Raw genomic sequence first — 27,501 nt, 5'->3', positions numbered from 1 at the left:
TTTAAAAAAAAAATCAGATTTAGAAAATTCTTCGAAAAATTTTATTATTAAAAACTTTATTCAATACTGGCGTCTTATAATTAACAACCTAACAACATTTCGGAAGAATAGTATGCGGAGGACCTCCCTTGACGTGAATGTATCGCGCTACGAGAAAAACAAAACTGCGGGATGTCTCATGCCGGTTTTATTTTCACCAAGGACGTCTTTTTTTACCTCCTTCACGTGAAACGCAATGGAATTATCCGCCCTTTCGCACGTTGCACGTCGGTCAGAAAAGCCGTTTCCAGGCGAACGCCTTTTAGCGGGCGACGACTAATCTTTCGCGCTTCGTAGACCGCGCGGACTTCGACAGTCGGCAGCATTGTTAGCTCCCGAGCACGACGATAATTACCAAGCTCTCCGTAACGGTTCGCGGTAAGAGGCGGGCGCGAGCTATCGCGTTGGCGAAGATTTCAACCGCCTTTCTGCCGTCGAGCTAGTCTCGGCGCAATGCCGTTCTCGGTAAATGTTCCTTGTTCCTTTGTGACTCCACTTTTTTTCTTCCTTCCCATTCCACCTGTGCTGGATGTCTAACACCTAGTTTGCGTGTCGATTTGCACCTTTGCCGGCAACTTTCCCGGAAAGCGGTGAAACCATCGGTACCGAGTAAGCAAGGACATCGGACGAGGAAGAGGAATGGCCTCGATTTATTACATTCGTCGTTCGACGTCGTGGTGCCTCCGGGTTTCGTGCCCGCGGGCTAATATTCAGAAGGCGAAATCAACCTCATGATATATACGGTGACCAAACGGATATTCATAAAAACGATGAAAGGAAACATGTATCGTGAATATAACGCTGCGATAATGAACATGCTAGTTGAATTCGATATTTTAAAAGAGTTCATAATATAATGGAGATTATTAGTTAATATTACGTAGAACATATTTTTAGGATTAAATATAATTCTGGAAATTTATCTGGTTAATGTAAAAATCATATAATATCACGCTCTATTTTCATAAATAATAAAAAAGTATCAAGCGTACAATCAGTTACTTTTAAACGGAAATACTTTTACACAAGAAATAAATTTTATTAAGTTAAATTATATTTCTGTAATATGAAATAATTAAATAAGTTATATTTTTTTTCTTAAATGCAGTGAGACAATATGTCTTCCATATGTTTTCACATTTAATAATTTTTGAAAATCTTCAAAATATCACAAATGTAACATGATAAAAATACTGAAGATTAAATTATTATTAGCAATAGAAAAATACGTTGCATGTTCCAAATTATTACATAATAAGGATATGCAACAGGAGAGGATCGCGGGAGTGCATCACATTATCGTTTTGAGCGATCGAGATCTAACTTAAATTATCGGTATACTCGGAACTTACCGAACCGCACGCCGGTACGATAAATTACCATTCGTTATTATAGACCGTTAATTATGATATCGCCGCGGGTGCCGCGATTTTCCTCGCTTGGTGTGCGCTGAGAGGGAGACGCGGGTGCAATAGACTATGAATTAAACGTAGAGGTCTTCGCAGCCCGTAGGAGTGCACATTTTCAAAGCGAAGATCGACGAGGTCCAACTGGAGTGGATCTGTTTCGCGAATATAATAACGATTATTCCCAATCAAGATGATCATTCTATGACCCGCCTATCCCGCCTTATCGAATAAAGGCGAGCAAGAAGATAAGGGATGGAAGGAATGAGAAACTTGCAACAGCCGGCCATAATCATCTACCTGAGCCACTAACCGAAGGAGCTTTCGAGCCATCGATAATAAAAGCATTTGATCGGTATCCGCCATTATCGTGCTATATGGTATGTAAAAAACGTATATGTCGGTATTCGTGTAAATGAGTCGTTTCGATATAAATAAAAAGAATATGTTTCCGTCGATTGATGCCCGACTTTTCACTCTTTGTCTCTCTTTTTATTCCTGCGATTGTTATCTTGACTCTTAGCAAATAACAAGCATCAGACAAGTAATCAATCAAGTGCATTAAAATGTACATTACATTTTATTCTAATTATTAATACTGCAATTGGCAAATATTTGAACCTGATCTCGTCCCAGTAAACATTTGATAAAATTTCTTTCCAAGATTAATACAGATAAGATAAACATGTCAAAGCATATAATAGCTTTTAAAATTTAATATGATATAAGTGATGTATTTTTTATTACCATCGATAATTATTTGCGTGCGCGTATAACATTATATTGTACAATATATCTATAAACGCACCATATTCTTCGTGAAACGAAATTAAAGAGAATAATTGCATGATAGACAAGATATCGTGACATCAAAGTCATCGACATTTCGTGATCGTAAATCAAATAAATGGTGAATGTAATGGTGAATGCAATGATGCCGGATCTATTGCATGTTAAAAATGTTTTGAAATGAGATCGGTTGAGCGAACTCAATAAATTATAAACGAAGGGAAGAACAAAAAGCGAAATCATTGGACTATCATTAATGGAACTTCACGATAAGAATCATCAATCAGTATAAGAAATACAATATAAGAAATACAAAATCTTTTTCGAACAGAAAATTCGTTATATAGCTTCAATATTTAATAAAACTAAATCCTTATAAAACATTTTTTGTATTAACAAAATGTAGATATTAGTACGTGAAAGAATTAAGTTATAAGTTTTAGAATAAACATTATTTGTTATGCAAACAGGTATGTCCTTATTAACTGTAGAAAACAAATTATTTTGAGCAAAAGTTTAATTATTTGTAGTGCAATTAAATATTAAAATTTATTATAATATGAAATCATTGTTTTTTTATGTAATTCGAAATAAATGTTTGCATAACAGCTAATATAATATAAAATATAAAATTTTTACACGTTATTTCATTTTTTTCTTATTTTTAGATTTACCAACGCATAATAATCATATAAAATAATAGTTTATAAAATATATGACATCGTCTAATCAATATAAATAATTTGGTTTAAAATTTATTTTTTAAAAATCTGCATTTTTGTTATTATGTTATTATACATTCTGCAACAATATTATAAAAAATAAAAAAGAATATAATTACTTACCAATTGGCCAATCATTCATGTGATTCCTGTGTGATCAGTCAATATTGAGAACCAATCATGTACAGCTCGAATATGCTTTCTGTCTCGATAGTCTCGGATACCAACCCTGAGAATAAATTGCATCCCTGCCATACATGACATGCGTAGGACCCACATGCGGCGAACGTGTGTCGCGAGTAAAGTGTTCCAAATTGTTCCTTCGGGGTGACATTATGGTCGTCAAGGGCGATAGCAAGATATCGTCTGTAACGTAGCATATCTTTACAACAGATCTCGCAACGTAATAGACGAGAAATACGACAGAAAATTACGCGAGTGATAATCCGAACACTTTGCGATCTGATAGATATACAACAAGTTGTGGAGATGTTTCGAAATGACTTGACTATTTTCACAAGATAAAATCACACGAACATTGTTTATCTCAAGCTTGCAGTTGTCTATATTGCATGCAAATTACATTTTTAAGAATATATAAATGGCGGTATTTCTTTTCTCCGCTAATTTCATATGGAGATGAAGAGAATAATAAAATCACACTAGATAATAAGAATTTAATCTCTATTTTCAAATATTTAAAAATTTTTAATTTAATTAAGAAATGTTTAAATAACAGAGAAAAATTATTAATAAATTTAAACTATTAAATTATTAAAAAATTTATGTCTGATTATTAAGATAAATGTTCATCTATGGCATATTCATGTATGGCAGAGATACTTACACTTTCTCAAAGAAATCTGAAAACAGTTCAAAATATAATACGTTCAAAAATATATCGCTTCCATTTAATTAATAAATCACTATATCAAGTTCACTAGAAAAGATATTTTTATACTAAATGACTGCATAAGAAATCGATATGTAATAACCATAAATAGATTCGAATGATCCTTCCTCAAAGAATATGTTTAATTGTTATAATAATGTTTCGTTCTTATATTCGTTTTAAAAATAAATATTCGGCCTCAATTAATCCGCAATTTTAATAATCCTTGTTAATGGTTGTTACGTTCATGATAAAATAAAAATCGCTGTTGCTTTAATTAAGATGAGAGCTAATCGTTGGGAAAACACGGAATTCTCATTGCCAAGTACGGATAACAAGTCGATATTTTCATTTATTATCCTTTTTTTCCATCGCGGAGAATCTTGGGTATTTCTGTGTACGCGGAGCCGGTACGCGATGCCGAGGATAAACAGGATTCTCGGATAAAACGAAAATTTCTCTTCGAGGTTTCTATGCGACGGCCTTTCTTCCTTCTTTTCTTGTTAGAGAACGAGAGAGAGAGAGAGAGAGAAGAGGAGCGAGAGAAGAGAAAACTCCTGCAGCATCTGTCAGGTTTCAGGATAATTATTTACATCAGATAGAATCTCGACTGGGGTTCCATGGCGGGAAACAAAAGAATCCACCATTGGCAAGGATGCTAACTAGGCAACAGGAGAAAAGGAGAGGAAGAGAAGCTGGAGGAGAAAGAGAAAGAAGAAGAGGATTCTAAAATGCAGCTTCCCCGTGTTATACTCCTTTTCTTTCCGACGACAGCTAGCCATATTCTCGGGCAAAGGGTCGAGGTGAGGGCCTGAGAATCTATCCTTTTGGTAGATAAATCATTTATAAATGATTGAAGAAGGATCGTGAAATGAAAATTTTTAAACAGATTTATCTCATCTTTTTTAGTGAACTCAAATGGGGATTGTATCTTACGTTATTTAATTTAACCATGGATAAATAATATTTTAAGGTTGTAACATCTTAAATAACAAGAAACATGTTATACTATAATTTATCATAAAAAAATAAAATGGGATTAATATTTAGAATTAAATAAAACAAACTTGAAATATTTAAACAAAATAAATATTATTTATTATACAATAAATGTTAACCACCAAAAGAAAAATCTATTATTATATGATGCACTGCAGATATTCATCCATGGTTAAATATTTAATATAATTACGACTATTTCATGTGATTAAATATTCTTTTGCGAGCATCAGTATTTGCTAGATATTATTGGCTTCCTTTCGCGGAAGGAGCTTTGCTTTGAGGATTAATAAAGAATTATTCTCTGAAGAGAACGAGCGCTTTGTACACGCTCGCGTCGTGCGTAAACTTCGTTTGCAGGACGCTTGTCGTATGCATGGACGGGTTGTAAAGCCGTCACCGGATAGACCCGTAGATAAATACTTATGGCACTGAAACGTTGTAAACAATGTTGCTACGAGTGAGCTTGATAATTGAAGCGGTTGTTCGCTGAGTCGTAATTTTCCAACTGGCCCTATAGAGAATCCTCGCTGTAGAAATGGCGTCTGGTATAAACGTTCTCGAAGTCACATACAAATTGCCGTGGCAGTTCGTCACGTTTATGTTAACGTTCTAATAACGAAGGTATCATGAAATCTTGTGTTTATGCATGGATCCATAAATCAATCGGATTAATAAATGTTAACTATTTTCTTCGAATATTTCTTCCGTAAATCTACCGTACTTTTTTCGTCTCATATTGACAATTGATTTTTTTTATATAAATACAAATTTATTGATATATTTAGTTTCATAAATTTTTTCTTTACTTTAATATTAATTCACAAGAGCGAATTGCATGGATATGAGAATAGATATTTAAAAAAGATATATGTGTAATATCACGGTCGGTTATTTTGTGGTAACTGTTTCTAAAAAAATGCAAGTAAAAGCAGTCTTCTATCGGCAAATAATTCGTTTTAATAAATATTTAATGCTATATAGATTCTGAAAAATCTCGACATATCTGGCTATATGCGTGTAGATAGAATATAATATTCTGGAATATCCAGTATTACCAGTAGCACTGGTGCTGCATTCGATTATGAATACCAAAGTCGGTACCTGAATTTATATAACATGTATAATCTCTTAATTGCTGTAACAGCAATAATCCGACACACTAACGACATGTATAGCATAAAATGGTTTATCCAGATTAAGAATCATAAATAAATAATAAACAATAAATGTAACAATCAATAATATCATCAAATATAAAAATATATTTTTAATTCAATATAACTTTACTATTTTTGTATAAAAATTTTTTCTATTTTTCATTTTATGAAAATTTTCATAAAATGAAAAAAAAACCCAAAACTTTTGCATTTCATTTTTCATTATATAGATTAGTGATATTAGAATTTTGAAAGAAATATATTATGTATATAAAATATAATTATAAAAATATGGTTATAAAAGCTGATTGTAGAAGTATAAAATTTAAAAATTAGATGTAAGATAGTAAAGTCGCCAATAATTTTAAAAACTTTGTATATAATATTAATATATAATATTATTTAAAGTGTATGTAATATATACGGAATAAAGCGAAGCCTTTTTATGCATGAGCTAGCGATAATGTTTATGTTTCTGAACAGAATATATTTAACATTTGAAAATCATGCTTATGCGTCCAAGAAGCAGTATTTATGTGTTATAATTGTAAGCACATCATTACAAAAATATATATAATTTTTTTGCAAATTTTAATGTCATTTTAAAATTGAAACTGACAAACAAAATAGCTTTATACTACGTACATGTACTTTATTTAAAAAAAGAATAAAATAAGATTTGTTTTTTTATTTATGTAACCGCAAAGATAATCGATGCATATAACAAGCCTTTAATCTGTTTGAAATAAAAATATGCGGATTATTTTTAATAATGCTTAAAAGTCACGAAGGCTGCTATAGCACATTTAAAAACGAATCAGAGAAGTCAAATTTCTATTCTTGGAACAAAAGAAAGCGGTAGTTCTCGCTGCGGCGAGATCCGGGTTGTAAAACAACTTGTAAAATGTGCGACCAAGATGCGTCCTGTCAGCTCAGGTTTTGCGACGCGTTCTAATCTGTTTAGCAAATCTATCGGCTTGCCGTGCCGGAGTAAACGGCAAATTATGCTTCGCGGCGGGAACAATAAATAAACGGCGTGCGTTCGCCGGCAGGCAGTGGACAATTTTATATTTGCATAAGCGTTTGTCGCTGCAAACACGCAACATATGTATTCTCATATACTATATAATATATGATACCGTATGTCTCAGATACTGCACTAGATTTACCAGGCGCCATTCTAAAAAAATAATCCAAACCAGAACTCGTATTTGGATATATAAGGGATGTCAACTGGTTAGACGAAGGATTGGTCGCAATGAACATTTCCATCTCGTTGATATACTACATATATGGAATTTCCTAAATTTATCCTATTTTATTTTCCTATAATTTGTTGAAATTAGACTTAAAAAACTGATGTAACATAATAAATATAAAAAAATTTTAATCTCTCTGCTGTCAAAGAAATATTTTCAGTTTAATTCTTTTACGTTGGCACTAAACAATGGATAAAACTAAATAATCTGAGTGATATTTTATATATATATATATATATATATATATATATAATATATTCATATGTATTATATTCATATGTATATATATAAATTAGTTGTAATTTTGCAAGTGATTAAATCAGTATAATATTCTGAAGTATAACAAGTTTTAAAAAAAAGACTTGTCAGTAATAAAGACATATAAATTATACTGAGATATTAATTTGAAATATGAATTTCCTCTATTTTCGGCAGATGTATTCAAGATAGTTCACCAACGAGAACTCGTGTCAATTTGAACTCGACACGTGTATCCATCTGTTAATCTATCCTTCCGATCTAACAATCTCTGAGCCAAAGAAAATAACTCGCTTGCGTTGTTGCGTAGCACTTCATGCGTGTAACGGGTTGCATCTTCTTCTCCGAAAAGTGACCACTCTTATATTTTTAGCTGACATTTTTCGGATCCTCGAGTGCTCTCAACCACTGACAAACCTTTCGATAGTTATCTACCCCTCAAGTCGGGTGCATTAGCTCTTGAGATTGGCCCAGGTGGAACTTGACCCTCGAACTTACCTGGAACAGAGAAAAACAAAAAAAATTTAAATATTAAATTTACGTATATTGTAATGTAACGCATATTATAATATACTCATTATTAAAGAGTAGAACAGAGTAAAAACACACAATAATACACAAACACTGTGTGTGCTGCGTATACGTGTGTGTTTAATATAATCTGAGTATGCAAAAAATTAATAAAATTTATTTTTAAATATTATATGTATTTTATTATATGTGTATATATATATATATATGTGTATATAAATATATATATATATATATATATATATATATATATAATAAATTTTATGTGTGTATATAAAATTTTATCGACTCTTTTGAACATTCAGATTATCTTAAATAAAACAGAAACACTCGGGTAAGATATAAATATATGCATATATGCACGTTGTTTGTTGTTCGATCATAATCATTGCTCTATTATTCAGTGTCTTAACAAGATCAGAAAGACCAAACGTGATTAATATTATTCTTCCGCACAGCAAATTCGGGCACATTAATTCCCGTCAAGAGGACCAATCATCCCCTCGAATTACTGAAATAATTTATTGCACTTTCTCTCTCTTCCACACCACCCACACTTGGACGTATCGATATGAAAATATATTGCGTTCTTCCAAAGGCTCAGGGAGCACAAAGTACATTTGCATTCGCCACGTTCGTGGTATGCATTCTTACACAGAACTCTATACTCTGATGCTTCCTGACACATGACAAATCGTGTATATTACGTCGCAGGATTCATCCTTGGGACGTTGCAGGATCGTATTTCTGAATGTTTAAGGAGACTTTAGAAGTATCATGCAGACTAAACGTTAACGGTAATCGACGATCGGAAGGACCGCCGGCAGTGCTACTTTATCTTTTTCTCTCTTTCTCAACTGGCTAGGAATAAAATATTTTATCGGACTGTTTCGGTCCGTGCCGTTTTCAACCTTGCTATCTCTTCCCGTTAATGGATCCTGGTCACATTCGCACTTATGCTTTCATATCATATCACAATATGCGTTGTACTTATGTTCAGCAAATGGTGTAAAAGAATGAGAGAATAGTTCTTTACTAAGTCTGAAATAAATTTTTTTTTGATAAAAATCTATTGAGATTTTAAAGCAAAAAATATAATTCTCCGATTTTGTCCATTATTATAGAAGTCTCAGAAAAATTGTAATAAGTAAAGGAGCGAGTTGAATTGTAACTACAAACCGTGAAGAGTATCATTAAAAGAGTATCATTAAATATTGTTTGGTAGTCTTATTTTCATCTGTCTTTTTCAACTTGATATCAAAAGATCAGTTGATAATCATTAATCGTCGAGAACACCTATCTCTTATTCTTCTCATAAAGAGCTTCGCCGAAATGCCATTCTCTTGCAGCTTCTTTCTTTCTCTCTCATAAAATGCATCGGTCTTCGAGATCGAGACACGAAGTTATAATTGCCTACTCGGCAAGTCCAACATTCCGTGGACGTTAAAGTTATCGCAGTAGAATCACCGCATGCGCCATGATGCTGCTTTCTCTTGTTCTTCTTCTTCGTTTTCATCTCTTCTTTCTTCTTCTTGTTCTTCTTCTTCTTCTTCTTCTTCTTCTTCTTCTTCTTTGGTATCTATAGCAACCAGAACTCTCGTCTTGGTGAAAAGGGAAGATATCGAGCAAAATCTGGTCAAAGGATTATCGGTATGGTTATCCTGCAGGAATTTTACTTCGGCACCACTTAACGTTCTTGTGAATGCATTCGTAGAATTCTTCTGTGTGTTATTACATATGTATATATCTTTAAATTACTGTAGACTTCAGAAAAAAATATGTTGAGAAGAAATATTTATAAGATGGAACACAGTATCTATGATTCTTATTAAATACTATTCATCACAAATTTCGTGCTTATTTTTATAGCGATTTTTATTAATATGTAAAAAAAATATATACATATATATATATATATATATATATATATATATATATATATCAGATTATAGGTTGTAATTCGTATGAAACATAATATCATATTACATTCTGAATATCAAAGCTGGAGGAATGCAGTCCTAATTATTCGCGATATTGTAGCTCATCGACCTTTCTTGTTTAATCGATCGCCTACATGTGAGCATTATCGACGTCGTTTACAAGGGTCGCATAAAGGCCACATCGGCTTGTCTCTAATTAAAATAATTAACAAAGATATCTGACTGGATGTGATCATTCATTATTCTACATCATTATATCATGTATTCTCTGCTTTTGCGTAAATGCATTATCTTTCTTCAAATCAATCGAGAAGGCGAAAACTGCTTTAAAGAGATCCAGAAGAGCGAGAATAAAAGAAAGAGAGAGAAGAGGAAATCGGTGTCGAGCGACGACCCATATCGCATTCTACTGTCATGTTACATGCAAATATGTTTCGAGAATTGTTAGTCCCAGATTATTTTTAACCTAGTCGATGGTGACTATATCCGGTGCTTCGGCACTAATTTCTTTATTTACGAAATAATAATTTAAAATGTTAACTGTAATTTTGTGTTTTTACAAAGATTTGATCTACTCATTTTATAGTTATTAATCATTTCAGAACATTACTCAATGTTGAAAAATGATTTAATTAACTAATGCAAAAAATAATGATAAGAGAATTATTCTTTCCACTTTCGGATGTCTATGTGTTATGTTACAAAAAAATTATATGTATTATATTTATATACAAAGAAATATATTTGTCTAATTTTTTGTATACATTTTCTCAAATTCATAAATAATAAAAATTTATTAGAAAATTAACAAGTTTCAATGAAACAAATTATTTAAACTAATTTAAATTTTACTGAAACATTTTTTTTATTAGAAATTGATGTTTTATATTAAACATTTCTTTCTCAATCCTTTTTCTTTTAATAACAATAATATAATGAAAATATATCTTCAATAAAAAATATAAAGTATAATTTATTATAGAATTTCAAATATAAACTTACTGAATATTACCACTATTATAAATAACTGTTGTTTCGTTTTGGTAAAAATCGAAAATCAAACGTGACACATGAATAAATACAGTTCAAATCACCTGACCTCGGGCGATCCGGTAAACACAGGCAACCTGATCTGGTGATAAATGCCTGGTCGAAACCGTTCATGTCCGAATAAATACCACAACTGTATACTGTTTGCCAAAACTCATGTCGAAAAGAGCCCAGTATGTTTGGAAAAATAAATATGGGAAACTTTATGAATTGTTCATTCCCCGGTTTCTTTATAGCAATTTTCCCAGTTTGATTCGACAGTTAAATAAAATAAATAATAAAAATAGTGTTAAGAGTACACATGAACCAGCGGTCATTACAGACAGTCCCTTACGACCCTTAAATCGACGTTTGATCGCGATAATAGTTTCACAGTTAATATTCCCCATGGACCATGCATCAAGTAGATACGATATCGGATGAGTCAGCTATTGTTGTCCTGAAAAGTACCGATCAGCTTGTCTTTACTCGCATTGGATCACCATTGGCCTTCGAAGATTGAACGAGAGATCGAACTTGAAGAAACGGCGGAGTAAAAGCCAATCTGGTACAGGGCGTGATTTCTTCGCAGATCTTTTTTTAGAAGCGTAATTCGATTCTGCGAAGAGATATGTTTAATATATCAAAAGGAAGATCCGGCTGAAATGCGTTTATGAATATGAGACGCACTGTAATTAAAAATGTCTGCCCATTTAATTTCACTCATTTTCGTCGGGAATATTCATGATGAGCGGAAAAATTATTAGATCAGATTATACATAAAATACCGCAATATTAAAAAAAAAAAGAAATATTGTCCAATCACATTTTCTTTTTAGTTTATTCTACAATATAAAGAAAAAAATATTGATTTATTTTTTTATCAATTATATATAAATTTTATTTTGGAAATAAGAATCTTCAAATAGAATTGAAGATCTCTGTCAATCATCGTTATTGAAAAATAAAGTTTAATCTTATCAAAGATCTTTCTTATAATAATTAATATTACAGATGCAGTACATTCTGCAGTATATTACACCAGACACTTTTTTATAAAACTAATATGACATAACGGAATAAAAGTAATTAGAGAAAATATGGATTTTATTGTCGCATTTCTACCCTCCCTGATTGCCTCAAGCTTTCGCGCGATTAATGTGTTAGAGGTGTGTATAGGGGAGTGCATAAATAACGAGTCAGTATGCACATATAATGCAAGATAGGCGGGCTACGTGACCTAGTAGCAATATATCGATAGTCGAGGGACGTACAACGGGTTACCTCATCGCACAATGCGACAGTTGTTTCTCCTCTTGCTGATCCCGTATCTAATGTAATAGCTTAACAAACGAGTCTAAGTGTTGCATGCATATTATAACGCTATATTGTGACATGACATACATTGCAAACCATGAGAATTCTGGAAATATAATAAATGATTTTATTGAATAAAAAAATTAAACTAAAAATTTTTGGAATTTCTATTTTTTACATTTTAACACTAGGTATTTTAATTCAGTTTATCAGGATTTTAGGAAAAAAAAAAAAACAAAACTATTTTTTTTTTCTTTACGCTTACGTAACAATGTATTGCTTATGATGCTGGAAAACTAATGTGAAATTTATTTCTTCAAAAATGTTACGCCAGATTAGTTTTCCTCATGCTGAAAAGAGCAAAGGCGATGGCTTTATATATTCTGGTAAGGCAGCATACTTTACGAATAAATACAACGAGATCGGAAAGCCACGTTTTCGAACCGTGGTTCGAACGTCTTTTCCGCGGAAAGATTTAGTTCTGGGAACAACAATGGAGCCGGCTCACCCGGTATAGCAGCTGCGATTCATGAGCGTCTCGGGGCAGCCTTGGAACCGCGGTTATGATGTTCTTGTTATTAATTTGTTTTGCGCGCTACCCGCAACACGTCGTGCGGAAACCAGTTTCTTAAGACGTATAGGATTACCGCGCGGTACGACCTGAAGAACCTACCGACAGCTTTTGGACGAGTAACGCTACCACGGCGAAAGCTCGGATGATTCTCGAGGCGGCTCAGAAATCTTGCTTATCCCTTTCAATCTGGAAACCAGTTTCGAATTTTGGAAGGGAAGTCTTACTCACTGAGAATCTTTAAACTATATAATCTCTTGAAAAGATTCCGTTAATTACAATTAAACAATTAAACGTGGATAAAATGTATCATTATCTTGATAATACTGCCGCATTCGAGGTTGCTTAAACCAGTAATTCTCTAGATTAGCAAATAGATTAAGGATGCTTTAAAATAATTAAAATATAATTAATATAATAAATATAATTAAAATATTATTAAAAATTAAAATAATGTATAAAAAACACGTTCGTTTACTCCACAGGAACAAGAACGTTTGGTTATTTTTTTTCATTTCTTGATTCGATGCTAAAAGGATTTTTATCTCGCTTTCTATTGCAACAAAATTGTAATTATTCATAATGTTCATGTGTGCTTTGTGTATCATAAAATTGTGTATATAAAATTATTACAAACATAATTTAATTAAATAGTATTTAGTATTCAAGTTTTTATATCTGTAAAAAGAGTTTATAGCATACGTTCAAGAGTAAATAATTAAAGCTAACTCATGCAATTAAAAGTTTAAATAATTTATAAAAAACAATATATTCTTCATTTATCTATTTCAAAATTTCTTTTTAATTAATAAAATCTCTTTCATATCTTACAAAGATATTTAAATTATTACTTATCAAGATATTATGGAAACTGAAAAACTTATAAATTGCATAACGTGAATTTAATAAAATTTCTTAGAAAAAATTAAAAATTATTTTACGTCATATTGGATTTGGTTTTGTGATAACCTTTTAACTCCTTAAAATAAAGGAGCAATATTTCATAATTTTCTTGAATCAAACCGAAACAAATTGATGAAAACAGGTCTAGAAAAGAATAGATATTAGTTGGCATGCTTATGGATGTCGACGGTTTTTGAAACTGGGATTTTAACTTAACATAGTATGACTGGGATATATGAAAAGAGCACCGAAGAAATTATCCTGATATAACATTCGCTCGTACAATAGAATATAGAGCGTGTCGCAAGAATATAGGATGAATGCTCGGAATATCCTCGAGAGAAATAGCTATCATCTGTGTCAGCCGCCGTTCCCGTTATCTTTACTTATTCTACTTGTTCTCAACAGCTTGACCGATGAGAAGAAAAGAGACGGTTTTAGTCTGCCAAGACTACGAAGAATATGAATGCGATAATGACAAATATGTAGTGTGAAAGAATTAAATATATGACTAGAATTCTAATGAAAAGAGAAGCATCATAATTTTTAAAATAGAAGTCACCAATATATTTAACAAAATCAAATTAACTATTAAATTATATATAAAATTAAATGTAATAAATTGAATATTTTAAGAAACGTTGTTATATTGTACACATTAAAAAAACATTTTTTTTGTTTGCACAAAATGATGTAGAAAGAAAAAAAATGTATAGCAGCTTAATAGTGTAAATTCTTCAGTTATTTATAAGAAATAGCTAGGACATTTGCACATATTCTATAATATAGGATTTTCATTTTAGTTTAATTTAAAGTAAATCGTAATAATATTTTGCAATTTATAGCATTTGTACACTCGCAATTACTTGGATAAATGACTTGTGATATCATATACAATTAGAGTTCTTTTAATGGGAGAGAGAGTCGAAGTGAAGAATAATCGGAAGGAGTATGGTTAACTACAGTGGTGTATTAGAATTGGTACGTGGGGTGTCAGAACACGCGTTAAAGTGTGTTTCGGGATACGTGTTTTCGCGACATCATTGATCGATCGCGTATCCCAAGAGTTCTTCGCGAATGCGAGATAAACTACTCGTAGCGATTATAAAGAGAAACTGGGAACGCGCTCACATGGGCGTACAAAAACCTTAAAAGGCTTAAAGACTACAAATCTCGACTGTGATGCATGAGGGAGCCATTTACCGGTCTTTAGCCATTATTTATGAATTTGGTGCGCCGAAAAAGGCCGTGGCCGTCGTCGGATCGCGACGGGACTCGGTAGAACAAAATGCGTACTACAGAATCTTTCAAATCGATCCGCGAAGCGGATAAAATATTTTATGGTAAACGAACTTTTTAATGGCCCTTACGGCGGATGGAGTCCCTTCACGTCTGCGTTGATTTGTAGTCACCGTGGACGGCACGGACCTTATCGATTGCCCCCGAAGTTGTTCGTTCCTCGGCCGGACCTTGGCAGATCGCGATATCGCAATTCGCTTGTAGCGAACGAGAGAGCAAACCGGGGGGTTTTAGAATTTCATTGTCTCGGATCTTCTATGTCAAATTGACTTGAAGCTGTTATCGGCAATATATCGGTAATATATAATAATTATATTTAAAAAAAAGTAAAGTTTATCTTTATCGTTTTCACTACTTGTTGGGAAATATGAGTTGTTTTGACGTATCTAAATTAAAAAATAAAAAGACAAAGTCGCATTTTTAAACGTTTTCAAGTGTAATCATAAAGAGAAAATGACTTATTAGATATGGAAAAAGTCGATAAAAACAAGATTGAAAATATCTTACGTACACGTAATGAAAATATGACAATTGTTTAAGGAAACAATTTGAGAACGGAAATTCTTCTCGTTTTTCTATCCAAAAGTAGAATGTTGATCGCGATAATATATTTTATGAAATATTATGGATGATATTGCGCCACCGTGTTACTATGGAGTCTCAATTTAATTTAAGGTGCAATGTAATATTCTTCGCTTTCTCATGTGGGCGTCTGTGCGCGTGCTGTGACTGAAGTCGATGGTCTGTTAGCGGCCATAGACGCCATTATACTTTCAAACTCGTTTACCGAAAAGAAACGTTGGTATTCTATCCTTCTCAAGTAAAGCCCGGTTTGTGATAGTAATTCTGGTCGTTCATGGCCGTCAAAATGATCTTATCCAAGACTAATTAATGAGCAACAAGACCGACTTTTGAGAAGATTGAGATCTGAATATTTGAATCATGTGATTAAATCTGGTAGTCTTATAGTTAATATCACCTGTTGGTCCGGTTAAAGAGTACAAAAATGCCGATGGTAAGCAAAGTTCTATTTAACTTAATTTGGTCTTTCTCTTCTGATATTTGCTTACGCAAGTTTACATATTAACTAAATCAGAGATTATAATGATTGATGTTAAGTTAATATAAACATCAAATAAAATGAAATTCCATTATAATATCAGTATGATTAAAGATCTATTTTTCAAGTAGAACTTGATTGAATTGAATTAAAATGATAATAATATTGATACTAATATAATATTCAATAAAATACATTCTACAATAAGTTTGTTGTAAAACATTTGTTATATTTATAAAATTCCTTTTCTCTTAAGCGATGCTTCAATAAAAAGCATATTTTAGTAAGTGTTTACAAAAATGTAGAAACTTTGGTATAATTAACAAGATTTCTTTATAAAAGTATACTTTGAAAATAAAAATCTACAAAATTATAAGTTTGTCAAATATCTTACTATAAATAGAAAAAAATTAAAATTCCATAATGTATCATAATCACAAATTTGCGCTCGCAACACAGAGTATAAAGTACCGATTAAACCTTCTTTACGATTGTAATTTGCGCGCTTGAAAATCGCCGAGCAAGTCCATTAATCGTCACTCTGGTATAGTAACGAGTACTCCCAATTGTTAACGCTTTAACTCTCTCCATAAATACTCTTTCTTCTTTACGATCGAAAAAGCTAGCATAGAATTAGCAAAGAGTCTATCGATCGCGATAGGGAAATGCGGAGTTCGTATGATACTCAAGGTTCCATGCGCAAGACCCATAAGATCCATAAGGATTTGTCTTGTTCTGACAGTGTCCATAGCTATCTATATTGGCTATCTATATTAATTATTTTCATAATTTAAACCAAGCGTAAATATTAACGCCGCAGTATTTCTCGCTACGCGTTAGCTTCCGCGACTCGTCTGACGGTGATCCATAATATTTCGTTTGTCATTCGTGTTTAAATTAATAAACGGCGATGTAATCGCTGCTAACGTCAAATGTAATGTTTGTAAAAAAATTCTTTTTAATATCACAAACTCAACGAGTTAAACGATAATAATACAATCTTCAAAAGTTTTTTTTTTTGAATAATTACAACATAATTTTATTAGGGACATTTATCGGCAAAAAGTGACTTTAAATCTCACAAGATTATACAATTTCAGCTATCTTGAAGCGAGAGTGGAAGTGTCTGCCAAATATTAGCACAGCCGGTGCAGCTGTTGCTAGTGAATATGCTAGCTTCTACTCTTTTGATTGAATACAATCTTATCCATCGTCTACCTTCTAAATAATACGGAAATATATCTGGGAATGATCCAACATTTTTGTTTCGTAAAGAAGTTGCATAGTACGTTTGAGTATGTTTTAGTAAACATCATATTGATATTCTGATATGACGGGAGAATATCGGCAAGATTAGATAAATTTTGACTTATTCTTAGCCTGCGTAATCCGCTGGATAAATAATTGCTTTAATACTAGCCAAAGTACGAATGTCCATGTAAATTTCCATTAATTCTTCAGTACAGTAATTTTATTTTAATCATTTTTAATATCTCATGTATTATATCATATAATTCAGCTTACAGTTACATAATAAAATTACAAAACTATAATGTTATTACAGTAAATACCGCGTTTTTTTCTTATTTTTATATATTAAAATAAAATTTTTATGGCAATAAATATAATTCTATAATAAATTTTGTTGTAAAGCTATTATTTAAATCGTATAAATAATTATATAAATAAAATAAATAAAATAAATAACATCGATGGATAATATTGTACAATAATTCTCTGCAGTAAATCAATCATTCGTGGCTCTTCACTGCTTGTAATTGCCGTGTATCATTCATCATCGATGCTAGCAACTGGAATGTGCCGATCTTATTCAACGAGAAGAAAGGATGATGGCACATCAGTCAAATCCAATCCTGACGGAAACAATTTTTTAACGCAATAATGCTTAATTATCAAGAGAAGCCGCGAATGTTGATAAGAATCATCGAAAATTCTAAAAATCTGTTTAATATAATAACTTTTTGATATAATATAATAATCATATTTTTCAATAGATTTTGAAACACACGTGCGCACGCGCGCACACACACACACACACACACACACACACACACACACACACACACACACACATCGCAGAATACATATCATTAAAATCTAGAATGCAGAATTATGATATTATTTAATATTGAAATATGAAAGAGATTCTTAATATAGTGACTTAAGTCACTTAATAGTTAATAAAATTTTGGCCCGTTATTTTATTTTAAGTAACCTTTAAACATTTAATTTGAATTTGAATTTGAAGGATATTAAATGCATTTACATTTACGTACATTAAAAAATATGAAAATAAATTGTAAAATTTATTTATATCAATATAATATAATACATTTATATTAATATAATACTGTAATTAATAATACTGTAATTAATATAATACATTAAAATAAGAAATATTAATGATATCATTACATATATTATTACATACATTATTTAGAATATTTTATATAAGCTATAATGGATTTCGAAAAAAACATGATACTATTGCAAGAGGCTCATTTGCTAGCCTAAATTGAGTTAAATTTGACTTAAGAAGTTAACATTTCAGGAGCATCAACAAACTAGATAGGTATACCTTTATCATCTCATTGAACCCACGCATTCATTTCTTTCCCGTATTTTTTATCCGCTTTTTATCCGTTAAAAAGTGTGTGGACATCAAAACACCGAGGAGAGTTTCATGTTTCGAAGTGTTATTACATTTTTACGACTCAAACAACCGCTCTTCAAGATTTTCAAGAAAGATTATTCACCTACAACCTTAAACTTTGACTACATATATGATTACGAAATGTCAATGATATTTATAAATAAAAATGCGATAACTTGTATTCAGTTGATTCTTGTTGTTTTGAAACTTATTTTTCTTTAATTATCTCTAATAAATAGATAGTAAGATTCTTTTTTGTTTTCATTATATTATCTTTTATCTTATCATTATATTATCTTCTATCTTCTATCTTATCTATTCTATCTATTATTAAGTTAATTTTTCAAATAAATAGAAATATGATATATTTATATTTACAAAAAAATAATATTTCATTATAATATAAACAAAAAATAATATTTCATTATAAAACCATGTAGAAAAAATATTAAAATTTTTATATTTAAATCTAATCAATTTCAACAAATAAACGTTTTCGCAACGTTTTCGTACTACGTTCTTTCGAAATATATTACTAAATATTTCAAAAAATCTATGTATCTAAAAATATTGATTTGAAAAATTCAAAACAAAACTAAAGTTTAAATTAAAATTTAGAAAAATATTTTATTCATTTATCTACATTTATAGTTACAAAGTTATAGTAGAAAGTTTATATTTTCTATAGTTTTTTAATAAACATTGTGATATATTTAAAAATTCCAAGATTTCTTTTCTTTTTCTATTTTTTTTTGTAAGTGATAATAAACTTAGCATAATATAAATTATAAATTATATTGAGATATTTAAAAATATTATATAAGAGATGAAAATTTGCATCATTTTTTATCGAAAGTAGTTATTCTAGTTATAATCTAGTAGTAGTTATTTTATAATCAAAGATCATTTGAGAGAAATATTAGATGGATAATTACGAAAAAAATGCCGACAAAACAAGATACTTAGTCGATCAGTTCCGTCAAATGGATTTGATGGACATCGTTAAAGAAACGTGAGATCGAATCGAGTCACGTTTCCAAAGGGCTAATAAAGAGCAGTGGCGCGCACCACAAGCAGCAAAAAATGCAGAACAATAATGCACGAGTCAGACTACATTTGATCCACACGTAGGTGCAACTTAACGAATAATAGGTTTGGTTTTGTCGCTATATTGAAATTATAACACTTTTTCATTATATATAATTTCGCTCGATTCAATGGCACGTGTCTTATAAATTGTAGCAATAATTAAGTATGTGTTAATAAAGTGATAATGGCATATTCACAAAGATTATCTAACTTAAATACATTTTTTAATATCTTTTATAAAAATTATTTTTCTTTAACTTATTTTCCGCATATTATTATTAAAATTATCAAAGTTGTACAAAAATTACAAAAATAAATTATAATTATAAATTAAAGTAACAATTTTGAAGCAAATAATTATAAAAATTGATATTACAATTAATACAAATTTTTAATTTATTAAATAATATTAATTTTTACAGATACGTATTCGTAATTTGTTTTAATTATGTAAATCAATGTTTTTTGAAGTGCTTGTAAAAATGATCTTATTTTTAAATTAGATTATAATATATAAAGAAATATATAGACAATTGTAAAAATATTAAAGATTATGTTTCTGAATTAATCGAATTAAAAAGATTCTCTTAAATAATAAAGGAAAAGTATATTTAATCAATTCAGTCTTTTCTAAGCATCTAATACTATTAAAAAATCTAAATATTGCTAAATGTTGTTTAATTTATAGAAGTGTCTGCTTTATGTTTATATTGCAAGTATAAAATATTGATATTAATTCTAAATTTAGTTTACAGTAATGCGATAATTCTATAGTTCAATAGTTCAATAATTTCCCTATTTTGACACAAGATATAAATAGAACTTTGTCGTAATCATCTTGTCTTTTTAATTGCGTTATTTTTATTTATCAATGCTATATTATTGATGATATACTATCATACATTACGACGATCGACGAAACATAAGATTATTCATTGCACAGGAAAACTTGCACCGAAGCATTCCAGTTTTACAGCTGGGGTGAGAGTTGTGAAATACGGCGTATAAAAGCATCAACAGTCAAGAGATTTCCGCGAAGATATTCCTGCTTCTCTTTCACCAGATAAGAACTCTGTGAGCAAGTCCTATTGCTGGATAAAATTTTAACTGAATGAAGAGACGGTATGCAAGAGATACTGTGTGCACGTATTGACATTTTGTTAAATTATAAAACAGCAACGTACATCGATTTCACTGAAGTTATATTGCATCCACGCATGTGAGAATTATTATTATAATTATAAATAAATAAAAAAATCATGTATAATATAAAAAATAATTTTGTGTGTAAATTATTATATTATTACATGTAATTATTTTATATACCTCTTACATTATTATAGAATTTTTAATTTTCTTAAATTAAGTAATTAAAGTCTCTCTCTCTCTCTCTCTCTCTCTCTCTCTCTCTATCTCTTTTATTCGCTAAAATAGAGTTATCGTTGAACAAACAAAAGTGATGTTAATGAAAGTTAAGCAGCCCAGTCTCATTAGAATGTGCAGTTTAATTTCTCTAAAGCGGTAATAACTTTCTCCTGACGGGCATAATAAATTCTTTATGCGCGTCATTACTTGGAGCCTCCGATGCGTGAAACGAGCATCTCTTTCGAGCATCTTTTACCGCATTTTTGTGCAACATGCCACTCATCAAAACTGATCATGCGTCGTCAGGTTACGCCTACTCTCTTCCGCACTTCACATTTTCGTGGTTGACGATTTAATCCGTCATATGCATTGGACATTGCATTAAAAGAGTTTGCTACATTTGTATTGTGCATTGTGTTGTCAAAAAGAATTAAAATTCTGATTGTAAATAGTATAAGACAAAATCGTAATTATATAGATTGCGGCGTTCCTTGAATTTCAAAAAAAGATAGAGAATTTTAATTATTTATGAGTTTTAATTATTTATATTTAATTTTTATCTTAAGTTTCCGCGTGAATGATGGCTTTAAGGAAGAAATTGTTGATTTCTATGATACTCTTAGATACACTGTAAAAAATTTAGTAAAGAGAAACGAATGATGATCTTAAAGCAAAAATACAGATATAAGCGCATCGCGGTAAAACTGAAAAATTCAGGTATGTACTTGCGAATGCATAAACGAGAGAGTCCACGTGCGGCCGCAAAAGGAGAGGGTTCATACGGCCGCATGGATAAATAGCCGGTCCGCATGGATAAATAGCAACTCCAATTCGTTCACTTCCACTGCCGTTAAACATGCGCGTCGTATACTTGCCTAACTATCGAGAGACCACTTTCGAAAACCTGCCATTACAGGCAATTAGGCATGCATCATAGGCCACAGAGTTGGACGCCTTACACGGTTAGGAATTATGGGCTGTCGTAACGCTATATGCTGCCGCTTCGTCGGTCGAAAACGACGTTTTATGGTGTTGGCACGAGGCTTACTTGTCGATGACAGTTTTATAGGAAGTATCTCGCGCTCCTGCATCTCCTCCTCTTCTGTTTTTCATCTTCTTCCTTTTATTCTGTTTTCGAGCGTCAGCGAACGTCCCATTAGAGACGTATCGACGCTACGCGTTCAGCATTTAATTAATGCCGTGCTTGAACGCGACTCAAAGTGAAAGCTTGCGCCTCGTATTTTGCCTTGATTCATTTTCCTGTTGTGTATGATGTTTTACTTCTCGTGTTACGAAAAGAAGCAGAGAAATGTCCCTTATTTGGCAAAAATATATAATTAATTGATTAATTCCAAATGGTATCTATTTATTTGTTAAAATTTTTTTCCTTATATTTTTCAAATGTTTACTTCGTTTAATGTAGTCAAATTTATATCACAAACACACGATGCACGTTAAGTGACACTTCTGTTTAAATTATTGTAAATTCTTTTGCTGATGATAGCTTTTTGAATATCGGAATCTCTAAAATTAATAATTGAGCCAATCTCGTGAAAAAATTAATAGTAAAATAAAAAAAAATATTTTGATAAGATATTGATACATAATTTGAATGTGCTTGTTTTCAAAATATACTCAAATATACTTATATATAATATGAGGTTTTCTCATAATAAAATAATTTTGTTAAATCAAGATCCTTCATATAAATTTGCCTCATCTATGTTTGATGTACATTTGATGTTTCCGGTGCATGCAAAGATCATCTTTTTATAGTGAACTAGTTCGAACTATCTCCCGTAGCATCATTACGCAATTTTGTCCTTTTTCATGGAAACGAAGCAGATGACCTTGAATAAAGCGCCAAGAGCTTCACTGCACTTTCACCCGTTCTCCAACTGCTTTCCGTTCGGTACCACTGCAACTTTGCATAAGTCCGATGCTAATAAGATGTATAAATTTCCTAGCAAAAATTCATTTTTCAAAATATGCTTTTTAAAAAGGAAAAGACAAGACAAATTTCGCAATTTAGTCACATTATATTAACATTTTCAGAAAAATATCGTCATTTTTAGACAAATCAAAATAGATATTAAAATTATATCAGTTTTGTATATCAGTTTTGTTTTAATATCATTTAATTTTAATAACAATGATATATATAAAACTCACATAACATGATTTTAATATTACATTATATATTATTATTTTAAAGAAAGATTGTCTAGCAACTTCGTTATGTGATAGTAGATTCTAGTAACGGGTCTCTCTCCTCCCATAGAATGCGGATTACAGAGCAAGTTTCGCTCTCTGTCCGATAGGTGATGCTGGACATGAAGCTCTATCCTTACAGAGTCCGTCGACCTCGCATATACAAGCGCATAGTACGTATTCGACATGTAGAAGTACCTATACATGCCTACGTATAAGAGGAGTGAAGAGATTCCTTTTTCTCTTCTCTCTTCACACATTCTCGACGCACACGGGCGTAGATGCTAGAAATCTCTGTCGTTCTCTATTATTCTCTGTGTTTGTATTTAGAATTGTTAAAACTTTCAAAAAAAACCGAAGGATACTTTATTTTACAAAAGCGCGCCATTTTTAGTGATATTTTATAATAATGATATTCTAAAATTTTATCACTTTGCAATATCAGGCAACTCATGATTTTAATTGCAATTTTTGTTTATTTTTGATAATTTTGCTTGATTTAGGACAATCACAGATGGATTTGAAAACATTATATTTTGTTAAATATATTATTTTTAATAAATCTAAAATAATTTGTTGGCTTTTTTATATAAAAGCGTTCTTAATACAATCTTTAAATGCATTTGCATAAATTTTAATATATAATATTACAATCATTTAGTTAGCGGCATTCTCCACATCTTGCAGGCACTTCAATATTTACTTGACCAAGACGAACTTTAAGTCGAAAGCAAACTGACCGTCTCTCTGTTAATGTGCTTAGACATTGAGTGTCCGCTTATGGACAGACATTTTACAAGAAGACGTGTCACTTGCTAACCAAAGTAGGGATTTTACCAAGCCTTCCTTTCTTTTTCGAAAATTTATTAAATATTTGACGAACGTTCGGGATCGAAAAATACTCAAACAACATAGAGAGCACAGCAATTGACGTAGAATAATATCACAAAAATCCATAAAATATTTCCAAAGATACTTCGTTTTCTGTATATTATGTTTCTTATTACTAAAAATATCTATAATATCTATAATTTACATTGTATAATAAATACGTTTGTATAATAAATCTCCCTTAATAGTTTTAAAATATACATTTATTTAAAGTTACAATTTGTTAATTAAGAAATGCATATTTTCATATAATAATTAATAAAACTGTTGATGAAGAACTGTTCAAAATTTTATCAGAATAAATTCAGTTACAAATTATAGTTATTTATTTTTATTTACCCTTAAGAAAATAATCGCGATTGCCTCGTACAATAGTTATTTCATCAAACGATATGTATTCAAGCGCAACGCGAAAAGATTAAACGTTATGTGTTATTACGTACAAGATATATGTAACTAGATTTTTTTCCCCCCAAAACAACTCGCTTTCTCCACGTACCAATGATCATAGTTGCCTTCAAGCCTTTATGAAATATCACGTATTATTGGACACGGATAATAAAGCGAACATTTCCGTCGCCTACTTTTTTTTTTTTTGCGAAACAAAATGATTTTAATTGCTAGATTGCGCTAGAGCACCCGGAAAATGGGCTAACGTTTTCCAATGAACTCATGCGTGAAAAGTAAAATTATGGTGGAGGTATTTAACGGCGCAATATTCAGTTAGGGTCCATTTCACAGTTTTGTATAGAACAACATTATATCCACTACTATATATCACTAATATCGAATAAGCAAATTATAAATTATAGGCTATTTTTGCATGCGATTGCATGTACCATTCATGTATTGCAATAGAGAGATTACCGAATGTCCTATTATAGAAATCTATGCAAAATATCTTTGAAAGGTTTCTAATCTTTTATCTTACGCCATCAATTTTTAATTCATTGATTCTATACAAAAAATACTAGGCCATATTTTCGTTTTTGTAAGCATTTAAAATATTTTATACAATATTTGTAAAATTTTCAATGGTATAATACAATTGTTTACTAGGATGTATAAAAACAAATTTCTACTATAATGATATAAAAAATAGATATTCTTGTGTGTGTGTGTGTGTGTGTGTGTGTGTGTGTGTGTGTGTGTGTGTGTGTGTGTGTGTGTGTGTTGTAAAAGTATCTTATATTAAAATGTTCTAAAAATAAAAATTTATGATTATTTATATAATAACTATAATATTTATATAATAAATTTATATAATAAAGTTAAAATACATTTTTGTTAAAGTTAAAATTCATTATTTACATAATAAAGTTAAAATACATCACTTTTTTTGAAATATAACATTAAAGATATAGAAATAGAGAATAATTTAAAGATTTTGACTATCATTTAAATATCAAAGTTCGAATGAACAGTATAACGGCAGAAAATTGAACTAATACATTTTGTGAGTGAATACTGTCGATATAATAAATTTCTTTATATCGGCCATTAGTAAAGAAGAAATTAGACGCCAGTATAATCTGTTTTACCGACCAATGATAACTGTTTGCCAATAAATCTTAAAGTGATCTATAACCTGCTTTATCAACCTCCCAGAATCGTACATTTACGATCAACGATAAGCGATTTAGAAATGAGTGAAAGCGGGAATGCAACTATGTGCTATCTATTTATGTCGATTTCTATCATATTTCTTATGAAATAAATCTTGAAAATATAAATAATATTATACATATTATCCGTTAAGAGTTAAGATATCTTAAAAGTTAATATATCTTCGTAAAGAAAAATTGAGTAACTGATTTGAAATTTACAAAATTTTAAAATATAATTTCTTATATAATATTTATAATAATCAAGACAACAAGATTTTATATACATTTACTAAGAAAACTAGTAAATTATTTAAATAAATGGAGTTTAATAAAAATATAAGAAGAATCATAATAGTCATTATAAACTATGTACACACACATATGGTTAAACGTTCAAACATTCGTACACATATAATATTACATGTAATATTCCTTTTATTTACAAAAATGTAAAAACTGCAGTTTCTAATTTCAAAGTATCGCGGTACAAAAATAAAATATTAATCATTTCTTCCTTGGTTTTGTTCCATCGTTCCAATCACACTCACGTTATTTTTTTCACGTATGATTGTTTACTAAATATCAATGTATATTAATATCGCGTTCGGTCGCAGCGTTAAGCTAATTGTTGCTTATAAATCACTCGTCTGGATATGAGAGTCGCCATAGGTTCCATGTCTTACGTTTATGCGAGCGAAGGTAGGGCGTCACGGATGGGAGCGCCCGCGGTAGAAGGAAGCAAGACGACGGTCTTATACGGCACCGGGTTTCAGAGCCGTTTCGGTCGTCATGCGAGGACACGAGAAAAACATGGCGACCTCATTGTCTTAGGCTTGTAACGCGACTGTCGTATCGCGGATAAGATACGGGTGCGTCAAGACGAGTTAGGTCATCGTACTATCGTTGATCGTCTGCCAAAAAAAAAAAAAAAAAAAAAAGAACATGGCGTATTCGCTGTACGTGGCGATGGTTAAAATCTGCCAAATTGCAATGAGAAATGCATTACAAGTCTATGCAGATATTTTTATTTATTTTGTTATAAATGATAATGGAGTTTACTTGATTGTGTTATGTTTTCGAACATTAATTAAATTCTAATTTAAAGCTAATTTAAATTAGATATAAAAAAAAAGTAAAAAAAAAAGTTGCGTTTCTCGTATGGTAAAATTTTTATTAATACAACATATTCTGTGTAACTAAGAACTTCTTCAAATTTAATTCGTAACTTCGTAAAAAAAAAAAAAAAATGCGAATTCATCATCCGGCAGAAAACTACAACACTTAATTAACACCTTGAGGCGCGTCCTTATCGTTACGCAATAAGATGTATATATCATCGCAATAAAATATAAGTATTGTACTTGTATAGAGGTACACATAGAGTATGTGCTACGTTAATGTATTCGTCCGACGTGATCTAAGTGAAATTTTCAGTGCAACAAACCTAAGCACGGTGTGTTTTCTTACGACTTCTATAGTTGGCACAGTAA

At 30.9% G+C, this 27,501-nt stretch overlaps 1 protein-coding gene across 5 annotated transcripts in view; it reads right to left on the bottom strand.

Moving 5' to 3' along the window:
* Egfr (epidermal growth factor receptor) overlaps positions 1-27,501 on the bottom strand; it is a 143,454-nt gene that overhangs the window by 74,491 nt on the left and 41,462 nt on the right. For 2 of the 5 annotated variants that reach the window (XM_089077819.1, XM_089077823.1), the window contains exons 2-3: positions 3,804-3,819; positions 3,080-3,322 (exon numbers count right to left, since the gene is read on the bottom strand). The exons of 2 other annotated variants lie outside the window; for them this stretch is intronic. Coding sequence is in view for 1 of the 3 variants with exons in the window: in XM_089077823.1 (XP_088933949.1) it covers positions 3,080-3,098 (19 nt within the window). In the remaining 2 variants the exon portion in view is untranslated. The remainder of the gene's footprint in view (positions 1-3,079; positions 3,323-3,803; positions 3,820-27,501) is intronic. One more of the 5 variants, XM_089077820.1, reaches the window with a different exon arrangement.

Source organism: Pogonomyrmex barbatus, unplaced genomic scaffold (assembly GCF_055798465.1).
Source record: "Pogonomyrmex barbatus isolate J1 unplaced genomic scaffold, ASM5579846v1 scaffold20, whole genome shotgun sequence".
Taxonomy (NCBI): Eukaryota; Metazoa; Arthropoda; class Insecta; order Hymenoptera; family Formicidae; genus Pogonomyrmex; species Pogonomyrmex barbatus.
This window is presented reverse-complemented; position numbering and strand designations above follow the sequence as displayed.